At 33.6% G+C, this 12,995-nt stretch overlaps 1 protein-coding gene across 4 annotated transcripts in view; it reads left to right on the top strand.

Moving 5' to 3' along the window:
* LOC149542907 (sodium-dependent phosphate transport protein 1, chloroplastic-like) overlaps positions 1–12,995 on the top strand; it is a 330,548-nt gene that overhangs the window by 240,869 nt on the left and 76,684 nt on the right. For 3 of the 4 annotated variants that reach the window (XM_089797824.1, XM_089797823.1, XM_089797822.1), the window contains exon 7: positions 4,497–4,634. In XM_089797824.1, coding sequence (XP_089653950.1) covers positions 4,497–4,634 — 138 coding nt within the window. Of the gene's footprint in view, positions 1–4,496; positions 4,635–9,019; positions 9,094–12,995 lie in introns of all 4 variants that reach the window. The other variant, XM_089797826.1, reaches the window with a different exon arrangement.

Genomic DNA, 12,995 nt, shown 5'->3' with positions numbered 1-12,995 from the left:
AATTTGATTTAATTAATTTAATTAATTAGGTTGTCCAAAATGATGAATATTTTATGAGGATGACTAATTAATTATTTTAATTAAATAAATAAGTGGTATTAAGTTAATTATTTATAAAGTTATCAAATAAATAAATATTAAAAGGTACTGTCATGTCCCCATTTTGGAGGCAATTTGATTTAATTAATTTAATTAATTAGGTTGTCCAAAATAATGAATATTTTATGAGGATGACTAATTAATTATTTTAATTAAATAAATAAGTGGTATTAAGTTAATTATTTATAAATTTATCAAATAAATAAATATTAAAAGGTAACTTTATATTTAATTAATTTAATAAAGTGACTTGAATTATAAAATATTTTATAAAGTCACCTAATAGATAAAATAAAATAATGTTCTAGAAGCTTCTGGAGAAAGTGGAGAAAAAAGAATAAATAGGCACCCCGGGCTTCATTCTAATCATCTAGTTGTTTATTTCTCTCTTAACATCAAATTGTGATTTAGTCACATAGTCTATTCTGGAGCCAAGTGGTTTCAGATAGTCAATTGATCTTTGGGAACGAAAACTCCCTTGGATTAGCATAACTGAGGAAGTGAAATATCTTCTGAAAGGTTGCACATTTGGAGGTGATACTTCAGTCACTTCAGCTAGGGCATCATTGGGCCTAAGGCCATTTTCACATTTCAGGAGGCAATTTTAGCAGGGCCGAAATTATTGGAGGTTATTTCTAGCAGGTCTGAATTTATAGGAAGCCATTTTAAAGCAGTCCGAAAAAAGAAGGCCAAAAAAGCATAACCAAAAAAGCAGGCCGAAAAAGCAGTCCGAAAAAGAAGCTCCGAAAAAAGAAATCCGAAAAAAGCAGTTCGAAAAAGCGGATCCGAAAAAGCAGTTCAATAAAGCGGATCCGAAAAAGCAGTTCGAAAAAGCAAAACGAAAAAAGGAAATCCGGAAAAAGCAAGCGGAAAAAGCAGATTAGAAAAAAAAAAAGTAGAAGGGGTAACATTGAAGAAAATTATTGCAGCCATCTACAATTAGGTTCTTCACTTCTCATTTGGCATATTTCCTGAGAAATGTAGGTTTTCAGCTAAGTACAAAATATAGCATCAACACTTCACTATTTTACATTGCACTTGTCTTTGTTTGCCATTTGGCATTATTGGTATCAAAGGAAGGCTAGGATTTTGCAATTGAAAGAGCGTTGTAATTTTTAGACTATCTATATTGCAACCCTAGAGTTGATGATCAGCTTATTAGTTTGCATTCCAATTGTTTGACAAAATATCAATTGGCTGTAAGTTCTTTTTTGGCATAAATAATGTTATACTTTTGCATACTAAATGTTTATTGGTTGTAAGTGCATTAATGCCATCTTAGGTTGCATCCAAAGTATTTGTCATAATTACTAGTTGTTGTAGCTGCATATTGCAAGTAGTTAAGTCACATATTTGTATTGAATATTGTCAAAATTAGTTGCACATTCATGTTAGGTCATTGCTTAGACAATCTGGAGTTTTTTTTGTAAGCATTCTCTTTGATGCAAATCGAAACAAGAGTCACTACAGCAATCTGAAAAGTTATATCCGTCATATGACACCTTGTATGCAAAGTGTTTGACAAAATTCTTCAAGCCTTCAATCAGCATTCTGAGGTCGGATTTGAGCAGGACCATTACAGTGTTATCAGAGCTTGCTTGCAAAGTGTTTGATGAAATGTCAAACAACTGAAGTATAAAGATTTTTCGTGTTTGAAAAAGTTATAACCTATTGGGGTTATTACAAAAAGAGAGATTAGGTGATTATTTAGTAAGTCATTAGCTTTGTAATTCCTGGTTGCCATTTTGAGGAATGCCTTGTCAGTACACAATAGAAGGGGTAGTTTAAACATACAATAAAGTTATAGGAATGGAGATTGGATGTGGATCAATATAAGGGCCACAACTGATATATTTTTCAAGCAAGGTACACCTAAGGGTTTTAATAAGGAATGAGAGGGGAACATGCATCTAAAGACGTACTGACAATAAGAAAAGAGTGGTGGAGATCTCATGAAGAGGAAACACCATTGAGGGAAATTCTTAATATCCATTAAATCAATCAAAATATCAGTAATAATATACATTGGATTGCATAGACACCTAGGTTGAGTGGAAAGAATAAGTATTTTTCGCATACACCAATTCATACTCAATTATAGAATTGAGTATTGACTTTTGGTTTCTCTACAAGGAATGCCCCACTTGCTCTGTATATCTAATTGATATATCAACAAAATAATCATTCATATTGTTTGGAGGTGGTTGTGGGATCCCATCCACTTGTATGTTTGCTTCATGAATTCCTTCAATCTAGTGGTCACAATTAATAGAGGAAGTATTTCCTATGTAACTTGTTTTCTTCCACATATCGAGGGTAGACAACAAATTGCTCAGCTTTGTATTAGCATTCGTTATAATATATTTTTTTAATGAGCTTTAGAATTTTAATTTTATTACTATGTTCATTCTTTTTAAAAATTCATGGATTAGTTGATCGTCAAACTACTTTTTATACTGTGATGTGAATATCAGGATTTAACTGTGTGATTTTTGAGTCAAACTCATTGACCCATATTTCATGAGTAGTGATTCAACATGAATCCATCTCTCATGAGAATAAATGGAACACTTAACACTCATTGGATCTAGGTGATGCTCACAGAGGTGAAGCACCGGGACTTCCCGGGAGGTCACCCATCCCAGTACTACTCCAGCCTGAGCGCGCTTAACTACAGAGTTTCCTCCATAATTAAACCCAAAGCTTGCAACCTCATTTGCAAAACCTTCACCAAGTGTTGTGCCTTATGAACAATTCATTAGAAAGCCCCTATAAAATAATTTGTGATCTATAGCACAAGGATAAAAAAGAAAAAACATAGAGATATATCGTTGTATAGTGGAATTTTGTCAAACGTTTTGCAAAACGCAAGGAAAAAAGGTTTGGCATCTTATAGTGGTATTATAGATAAAAGTATTGTAAGTGTGTTGGGTGTTCAATATTTTGGCTTATCAATGTTTAGAAGTTGCATGTGAATGTCAACATTCAGCAGTTGTATGTTATGTGTAATGTCCCTTTTTATGTGACTTGAGACATTGCGAAAATTTCCACAATGCTGATCAAAAAGCTATATTTTGATATTTAATTCCAGTTGCAAATACTAAGGACAATTGAAATGCATAGTAATTCCAAATGCATACACTGAATTATAATGGAAACAGTTATTAACTCCAAATGCCTCATTACATGTTTTAAAACTTGCAACATGAGAAAACATTGCAAATCACACTCTTTGACCCTCATTGCATATTTCACTTTAACATGTAAATGGTCATTTCCATGCAAGTCACGCTCTTGGAGGACCATTGCATATTTTAAAAACCTAGCTTTTATTTGTCCAAGTCTATAATATTTTCTTTATAGTGCAAATTGCACTCTCAGGATGAAATGTAACATGACTTACATGTAAAGGAGGGTTTTCATGCAAAGTAGACTCTAGGAAGTCCATTACATACATGTCTAGTGCAAATCACACTCTTAGAGGCCCTTTACATTTAAATATGTAAATGGATATGAAAGTTGCATTTATACAACTTAAGTGATCAATTAAGCACATGTTTAATTGATTTTTGAGGAAATATCACTTAATTGGGTCAAAAATAATATTTACACTACATAGTTTCAATATATAATGTGCAAATATCTTTAAAAAAGTAATACTAACCTAGATGTTTCGAATTAAAACATAAAGTAGGGACATTTCATAACGAATCTGGGATATTTGGCCATAAGTACTGTCATTTTTGAGTGAATGGGCTTTTTTTTATCACTCTATGTTTGACGATCTCTATAGAGAGATCTGTGAATACCCAAAAACTGAAACCTTAGCTTTAAGCAATTAATTCGCACACAAAGACATACTGAAAAATCGTAGAAATCCGAAATACCATTTAGGATCTAAAGGTGCACAAAGTTAGGGTGTGCAGCTACTAGGTCCTTTCCCCTAATGACAAAGTTTTATTTTTTGTTTTTATTAGTGTTCTAGAAATTCTTGAACTGATATAATCTGCAACTCGTATTCTTGATGTATCCAACATTTTAAGAATACATGTCCTATTCCATGTATTTAAGATCTAGGCATGGGCAAGTCAAGTCCCAGTCAGAAGACTGGTAAGGCAAGGCACTACATAAAGTTGTTAAAATGCTTCCTAGTTGTTAATAGGAAACCCCAACATGGGGTTATACTCAGTTACCTGATATTATCCTTATTTGAAATTCTTGTTCTATATTACAATACAAGATGCGTGCTTTTCAAGAAAGTAAAATGAATGGAATAAACAGTTTCTGTCCTTGTTTCTAGTCTTATGTATTTGGTATTCATTTTATTTTTTCCTAGATATGTGAACTATTTTCACTTAGTACTGATGCTTCTGTTACTATATTTGGGTTGGGGACAGGTTTTAAAGTTTAACCTCACCGAGTCTGGGCTATTCTGTGTTCTTCCTTGGTTTACCATGGCTCTGTCTGCTAATTTGGGAGGATGGATTGCTGATACACTAGTGAGTAGAGGCGTGTCAATCACAGTTGTCCGCAAGGTAAAACATCATTATTTGATACTATGAAATATTTTTACATTGTATAATCAAATTACATGTATGAAGTCTTTATTTCAAAAAAAATATTACATTGCCCCAATTTTCTAATCAAACAGATGAGTACTTCATACTCAATATGATACCCATAAAATGCAGGCATTTAAAATGATGAAAGCTGAGCAGAATGTATTTCGAATCCAGTCAATTCTACTAGTTCAAATTTACAGGTTGCAAGTAAAAACATCTGTAATCAAACTGTATAGCATTGGGTCTATTTTTTGTGCATTGACATATTTCAGTGTGTTAGATTTTGTTATTGTACAGGAAAATGTACTCTTTAATTTGAACTTAAACTAAATACACCTCTGATCAACTTGCAAAAGTGTCATATACTATGCTCATTTTCTTGTGTCCCAGAAATTCAGATCGTACATTATTAGATAATTAAAATAATCTCAATCAATGTTTATTTCTTCAAGCACTAGGCAGATACAAAGAGAAACAGTTGCAGAAGTCCAAGTTTTACATCTTTCTTTTACATGTAGCCTGCAACAATGAGTGGGTAAAGTTCAAAATTTATATAAAATAATGCTCATGAAACATGAGATTTTGAAGAAAGAATTACTGCTATGCTGCATTCAATCATATTCCCTCTTATTTTTCTCAAAAAGCATGACTGCAAAAAAGGGCATGAAGTATACTATTTCCACCTTCTTATTTTATTAATTTGTTAGGTATTGTATGTGTTTTACTTTTGAACGTTCTATGGTTATTATGCTCTTCTTCTCTTACTCCATTAGTTGAGCTGGGGCATTTCTTTATGTCAATGGAATCTCTTCCCTTCATTTCCCCAAGCACTGCAGGTAGATAAAGTGACAATAAACACATTTGTTGAGCTGGGACATATCTTATGTCAATGGAATCTCTTCCCTTCATTTTCCCTCCATTAGTCCATCTTGTAGCTTCTTTTTCCTAACTGAAGGCTGTTACAGTAATCAAGTAAATCTAGGTAGCTTTCCATAGGAACACACATGCAGAGAAAATGAGAATAAATACAGTTGAACTGATATACTGCATACTATTCCCTGCTTATTTTGCCAAACAAAATTGCATAGAGGACATTCATGTTTTGGCTGCAATTAATCTCTTAGCACTTTTCCATCCGTTTAATCTTCTAGTATGTTTAATCTGAAGAATTAATGCCCCTCCCCTGCACTACCTGTAGTTATATTACTGAATACAGAACCATTCCTTTCCTTGCACACTCAATGAATCAGCAATAATCTGTAAGAACCCATGACTAATAGTATGCAAAACTTTTACCTTTCTTCAATGTTCAGTGAGAGGACATTATGTCAAACTGTTTGAATGCATACAGAGCATAAAATCAGGTGACCAAAAGGAATTGCAACCAAATGCCAGTCAAAGGACTTGAACATAGATATTCAACCATCTAGAATGGGAGAAAAATACCATATGATCCAAACTAAACTCTTCATTAGCTCTGAAAATGAGCCAGAATTGGGGAAGGTCATAACTTCACTTGTTAGATGAACAAACTCCACAGAAAACTATCTTTCTAGACCGTTTTAGGACTGCCACCCAAGCGTTCTATAATTTGTTACTACTAATCATCAATCTCAGCACCTGAGGATGACCTGATGTTGTCCCAAAATATTTCAGATTCTGTGTCATTTCATGAGCCACCCCAAATTTGGTACCAAAAATAACTTTATCTGACCCAGTCAATTTGATGTTCAATTCACACTGATTCGGGTTCAATGGTGAGATGGTGCCAAATATTTAGCATTAAAATAGCCCAATTTAAATTCCAGACTGCATGTTGAGACAATACATCTTCAACACAAGTAATGGTAGAAAATTATTGAACTTTTAATAGAGGGAACAAGAGTTTGTTTTCACAACATTCAGACTGGAAAACTATTTATAATTTTATTTTGAAAATTACCAAATAAAGCTTTTCATTAAGACTGCTCAACTCGTCCAGGATTTTTTAGTTGACTCGTCAACCATTTCCCAAGGTTGAGTCATCAAGTATTTTTTAGGGCTAACTTGTTAAGAAAACATAATCTAGCCCTAATTTTGTAAGCGGCAAAAAGCTTGTATAAAATGGCTTAGGGTTAATAATTTTATGATGTATGATGATTTAGTAGCTTGCGACGGTATTGACTTGCAAGAGATTGTAGATTGTAATCACTTGATAATAAGAATATTGGATTTGTTGTTTGGTGGACATAGCCTAGGGATTGGGTGAACCATGTTAAATCTTTGTGTCTTGTGTTCTCTTATGTGTGCTTTATTCTTTTTCTAATATTGGTTATATTTTTGTCTCTCTAATCCTAACACACTTAACACCTGTAATCACAGATTGATGTTACGTTGGCTACTTTGTCCATATAGGACGAGTTACATCACTGACAGGAAGCACAAATGAAAGAAGAGGAGCTACATCTCATCATTCGTTTATGCCTGGTGTTTGACTCTGATAGAAAACCCAATATTACTTCCATTTGAATCCCCTGACCACCTCTAGGAATCACTCCTAATATGGGTGTGCAGCCTTTGAAGATTCATGCACCATTACAAACATTGATAGACGCCTAGAGATGAGTGACAAATCTAGTCTTGGTTTCTTTTGGACACACTTTTGCATATGACAAGATGCATGAGATGACAACAATGTCTTTCAATATAGGTAATAACTTATTTGCTTTACTCATTACCTCTAAGTAGCTCCGAAAAGAAATGATCACGACACATAAGGGACACTTGTATCTTGTAGTTGTTGCTTCAATGACTTGGCTACATGGATAAGAACCATTTACACCAATTTCTAGATTGCTATCAAATGCAAGCATTCTTTCAGGAGTAATGGCTCCAATAGTTTTACGGTATCAAAAGTTTACATAGAAGACACAAACTAGTTCGTAGAGACAATTACGAGGAGTCAAACGACTGGAAATAGTAGACTATATGGCACCCATCCGTAGAATTTGTGCTCGTGGGCTATAAAATGCCATCTGCTAAGCTCACAACAGTGGCTTGCATTTCTCCATGGTGCCCAGACGAAGCTAGGTAAAAACCACCATCTATATTTCTCTTATCTTATACACCAAAATATTTCCTCTGTGTTTTATAACTCCTTACGATAGCCAATTTAATTTTTTAAATAGCCTCAGTCAAGCTAGAGAATTGGGCTCTAGAATTGCAAATGATTTTCAAAATAATATTTTGAAGGCTTCCAAAAATTTTGTCCTTGCCGACTTACGCGTATATAACCAATGCCAATAATTTTTGTGTAGATCAATTCACCTCGCTAGCGCTATCTAACAGCTCAAAAAATATATTTCAACCAATGTGCCAGGCGTGAAGAGTTATGGCTCACAAAATAAAAATCACCTATCAAATGCCATATGATTTTTCTCAACCTTTGACTACTAGCATATAATATTTCCAAGAAAATTAGCTTCACTTGCTAGTGGAAAATATAGTCTCTCAACAATGATATTTTTTTTACTGAACAATACTCTAGACCAACAATAATTTTATTAATAATAATCCTTCCAAATCATTGAATATCGCCTTAGACTTCTTACGGCAATCAAATTCCTCTAAATGTGATGATTTTATCCGATCGAGCTCTATATTCCATTAATCTTTCACCAAATACATTTCATATACAACTCATGGTACATTAATCTTTTATGTTGTGCGAATCAAACAAGGTGACCTCAATTAATCATACTTTTCAGAAAAATCAGAACTGCAATAACCTTGCTTCTGTTATTTAGGAAACATCTGATTATACCAACAAGATGACAAGTTCGATGCTCTGATACCACTGTATTGTCTCAAATGGATATTCTTGCAATCTTATCTCAAAAACAAGTTTTTTAATTTAACCAGATTGCTTATGCAGTAAACTTTCAGACTTGACCATTAAATAAATAATAAATGCATATAGAAAACCCTTAGAAATGTCTATTGTATCATAATTTTCAGAAATACAATATCATAACTAGCAAAGCTCATGTAAATTATTCATAAACATCTTATTGCAATATACATTAGTAATACAAAAACAAACATCATGTGACATCCCCTATTTTGTTAATTCTAAATATTCTATTTAACCATCGAGACTTTAAGCACACTGGAATGGTTGCTTAATTGCTTATTCATTTTGATTTCGTGTGAAATAGAAATATTGATTATTTGTTATGTTTCATATGAAATTGAAGATATTGGTTAATTGTTATGGTATAACATGAATTTGGCTAGCTAATATGGTTATAGATATGGAAACTAAATTGAATTGGAATGATTTGGAAATATGCTTTCAGCATGTTATTTTCTTCTTGCAGGAATAGGGCGCAGGGGGGAAACATTGGTAGAGAAGATATAAGGCACGAGTACCCACCTTCCATTGAGTTATCAGGTAACTCGTTAAACCACCTTGGTTAGGGAAAAGCAGATTGGGACATACTAGATAATGCCAAGTGTCCACTACGAGCTGACTAGGTTGTCTAATCTAAAAAATATGTATAAATCTATTCATGTGAACATTATGCAAAATAAAAAGACGATTACCTTTAATTTGGATCCAAATGCTCTATATTTTCTTCTAGTTCCAGACATGACTTATCACATTGATAATACCCATAATACTTATGTACATTTGTATTTGTTACATATATGTATGTGTATATTCAAATACAATGTACATGTATGTATACGTAAAATTGAAAGTGCAATGTATACGTATATCTACGTATATTTGAGATATGACGAATATGTAATGTATAAATAACACATATAAACATACGAAAAAAATATGGGTATTATTAATATAACCCTTTTTCACAAATGTCTAGCGGCCTCTTATGTGCCATTTAATATTCAGCCTTCTTTGTTTTACATATTTTCTTGGCCAAGATTGTATCAAGCAATGCATGCCTTGCCACCTTGTTATTTCGCATGCAACGCAACTCTCTTATTCTTTTCGATGGCCAAGCTTGTATCTATAATTCCTTGCATATGCAAAGGAACTGAGGTTCACGCGCACACAGTCCTCAATTTAGTGTCATTTACCTTGCAAGTATTTGACCCATGGTTCTCTTGACATCCTTTTATTCAATCCAAAAAACACTAATTAGTGCTACCATTATTTCGATCATTGATAATCTCAACTAGCATAGTCTCTACTTTTCATTGTGTTCTTCCATTATTTTTCCAATCTGAGCATACCGAATTATTATACATTCAGTTAATTGCTCACCAGTGTTCATTGGTTAGAGTCTTCCATTGACCATCTATAATGTCCCAAATGTTGGACCTTGCAAAATTTCCCACAATTTGATTGTCAAATGCTCCTTTGTCAACATTAATTCTAACCTTGATCTTCTTTCAAAGAAAACTAGTAACATATATATGTTGATCTTTGGTAATTGTACCTAAAAGTATGTGATCACCCTAGTTATGACATTCAATATTCTAGGACTGACTCCTTCAATTACAAATAACTCCTTTTAATCTATTGACTTGTGCTTAGCTTGTCACCAACGTATAATGACAATGTTCTTCAACAAAGTAATGCGAAGAGAGCTTATCTTGATATTATGCAAGAATGGTTGTCCATCACCACTTGGATCCCTGGTAGAGAAACATTGCTATTGTGGGATAAAATGTCTAGTATATATGTGTGTATTATGTGCACTTGAAGTTATACCCAAAACCTACTTGCAACGTCAATGACTTAATGACCCAATCCTATCAATATCATGCATGGATAGGAATTACTTTATATGAGGGTTTGTAATAAAATTGGAAGTATAGCTTTAGTTTAGTGCAGCAATGCATTGATCACGGATACTTTGCTTGTATAATAAGATTATCTGATTACTTATTAGTACTCTGGTTTAGTGCGTTGATCAGAAGAAGTAACATTCAGTTAATGATCTCTAACTAGTAAAGAGGACAACTAAATTGTATTCAATGCCCTCTTACTATTCTGATATATATCAATCAGATTTTTGGACTTGATTGTATAGAGTTTTTTATATCTTAGTTCTCAGATTTGACATCCAATGCCCAACGATGCCTATAGATGCCAAAGTAATAGCTAATTCTCTTTTTCCACTTCCTTTGTGGTCTAGTGAGGATGTCTAGAATATAGATAGAGATGGGTTGATGAATTGTTGGCTTCAATGCTGACTAGTTTTTGGTGTTGATTGTGTGGTATCCCTTGATGACTGCTTAAGTATTTGCTGCCGATGATTAAGGGTCTCATAGAAACTCTAGTTCGATCATGGTATTGATTGGTGGTTGGATATTAGAAACACTCTATTAGTAGTATCTGCAAATTTTATTTTTTCCATCTAAGGACTCAAGTTGCATGATATGTCATTGCTTCTAGGATGTGATTCAAGCAGCTCATTTGAGGTATAGATATGGATTATACATCCGCCGATTAGAGTTTGAAATGTCTTCAATCTTTATGCATCCTAACTTAATATGGTATTGTTATGGCTCTATGAGGATACATATTGCACTACACAATTCCCAAAATCAATGTCCAAATAATAAGTATCGAGCAGTACTTAAGATCAATGTATCCGAATCTAAAGTTTGACGTTGAAGCTTCTTCATGTTGTTTTAGCGTCTCCTCCTGATATGGAGTTGATATGCAATATGAATTGGTTTTTCCTATTTGTAATTGTTGAATGTATATTTGTTGTGTTGATTGGATTATCTATCCTTCACAGTCATATTGGTTCCTACGGCCTTCCTATTTCCTTCCATCTGTATATTCCCCCATTATTGATGGGCAATCTTTGATATATACCTGTAACTAAGTCGTGTCTCTTCCATTATATGAGATGTGACTCATCAAACTACAGCCAACGTGGATGCAGTTATATTCATTTGAAGGGTCGAATTAGTTATATATAATATTGATAGATTATATTATATTAGAAATTTGAATTTATATATTATAATATGATATTGTACTAATCATATATTATTATTATATTATATTGATGTTATTAGTTCTTGTGTAATGCTTAATATGATATATTGTATTATAATAATGTGATGTTCCTAAGTGCAGAGGGTCAAAAATTGTACTGATATGGAGGCGGTTGGTCCGTAGGAATGTCTGAACAGAGGTTGTATAGTGGTTGAGAGTGGGTAAGCTTGCCTAAATGAAACCGTACGATATACTATGCCAGGAAGAGAATTTGAGGTCGTATGGTGGTTAGTGTAAATGGCTGTACGGAAGAGACAACCCAAACGCCATACGGTGGGGGGGGAAGTGGTGTTGTACAGTGGCCACAAGCAGGAGTCCGTACTGAAGATGTAGGCCGTACAATATCTATTGCCAATCCGTATGGTGATGGTTGCAAGCCGTATGATATATGTTGCAAGCCCGTGTGATGTCAAGGCATCCGTATGGTGTGTATAAGATGTCTAGAAGGCTGTACAGTAGGGTGAGTTGTACAGTGTTTGTTTGCCAACCCAAATTTGTTCAATGGTGTAGGTGTGTTGATTCCCAGAATTGCAAATTGGAAATCCAAGAGCCTGCCACTTCTCCGATAGGACTTTTCAATCAGTTCTGGCCAACGAACGGGAATACTTCTTGATTCCATTGCACTTCAGGCTCTGCTACACCTAGGTAGGTAGACCTTCTCCTCGAACTTGATCACTTGGTTCAGAGCTTTTCTAAAGCGAATTTAAGCTTTGGAGTTCTCCAGTTGGCAAGGTCCTTGAACTCAATTAAAATGAAAATTGGATGTTGAGTGTTTGAATGTTTTGTATAAGGTTTGTTAATAATGGATTTGATGCTTGTAGGATGGAAGTTATAGATTTTATGATTTCAATAATATAAAGACCAGTGCCTCTAATCATCCAGGCAATAGAGTCAACTTCAGCGAATTTTCACGTAAAACTTTATAATGTTTTACACACTTTACTACCAACAATTAAATAATCAAGATGCGATAGATCAAATATATACGCAATCTTGTCTAGACTGAACTTTAACTCCTTTAGTAGAGAGACAAACTAAACACAAATGTGGAAACAACTATATATTTCACAATATTTGTGATGATCCAATTTAAAATGCTAAATGACCATGTCCACTTATCTGCCATTTAAATTGTATACAAAATTCCAAAAAATAATTACAAATGATGATTCATCTGCAGTTTAAATCTCCATGCCTTTAATAATAAACAAAGAACATTTTATTTTATTATTAAAATAAAATAATAGAATTTACATTAGAAAAGCCATATTGAGCTCCTTATCCCTCCATACAAAATAATATAAAATGCT

Source organism: Cupressus sempervirens, chromosome 8 (genome assembly GCF_028749045.1).
Source record: "Cupressus sempervirens isolate cs-2001-9-10 chromosome 8, ASM2874904v1, whole genome shotgun sequence".
Taxonomy (NCBI): Eukaryota; Viridiplantae; Streptophyta; class Pinopsida; order Cupressales; family Cupressaceae; genus Cupressus; species Cupressus sempervirens.
The sequence above is the reverse complement of the archived record's forward strand: the minus strand, read 5'-3'. Positions and strand labels throughout refer to the sequence as shown.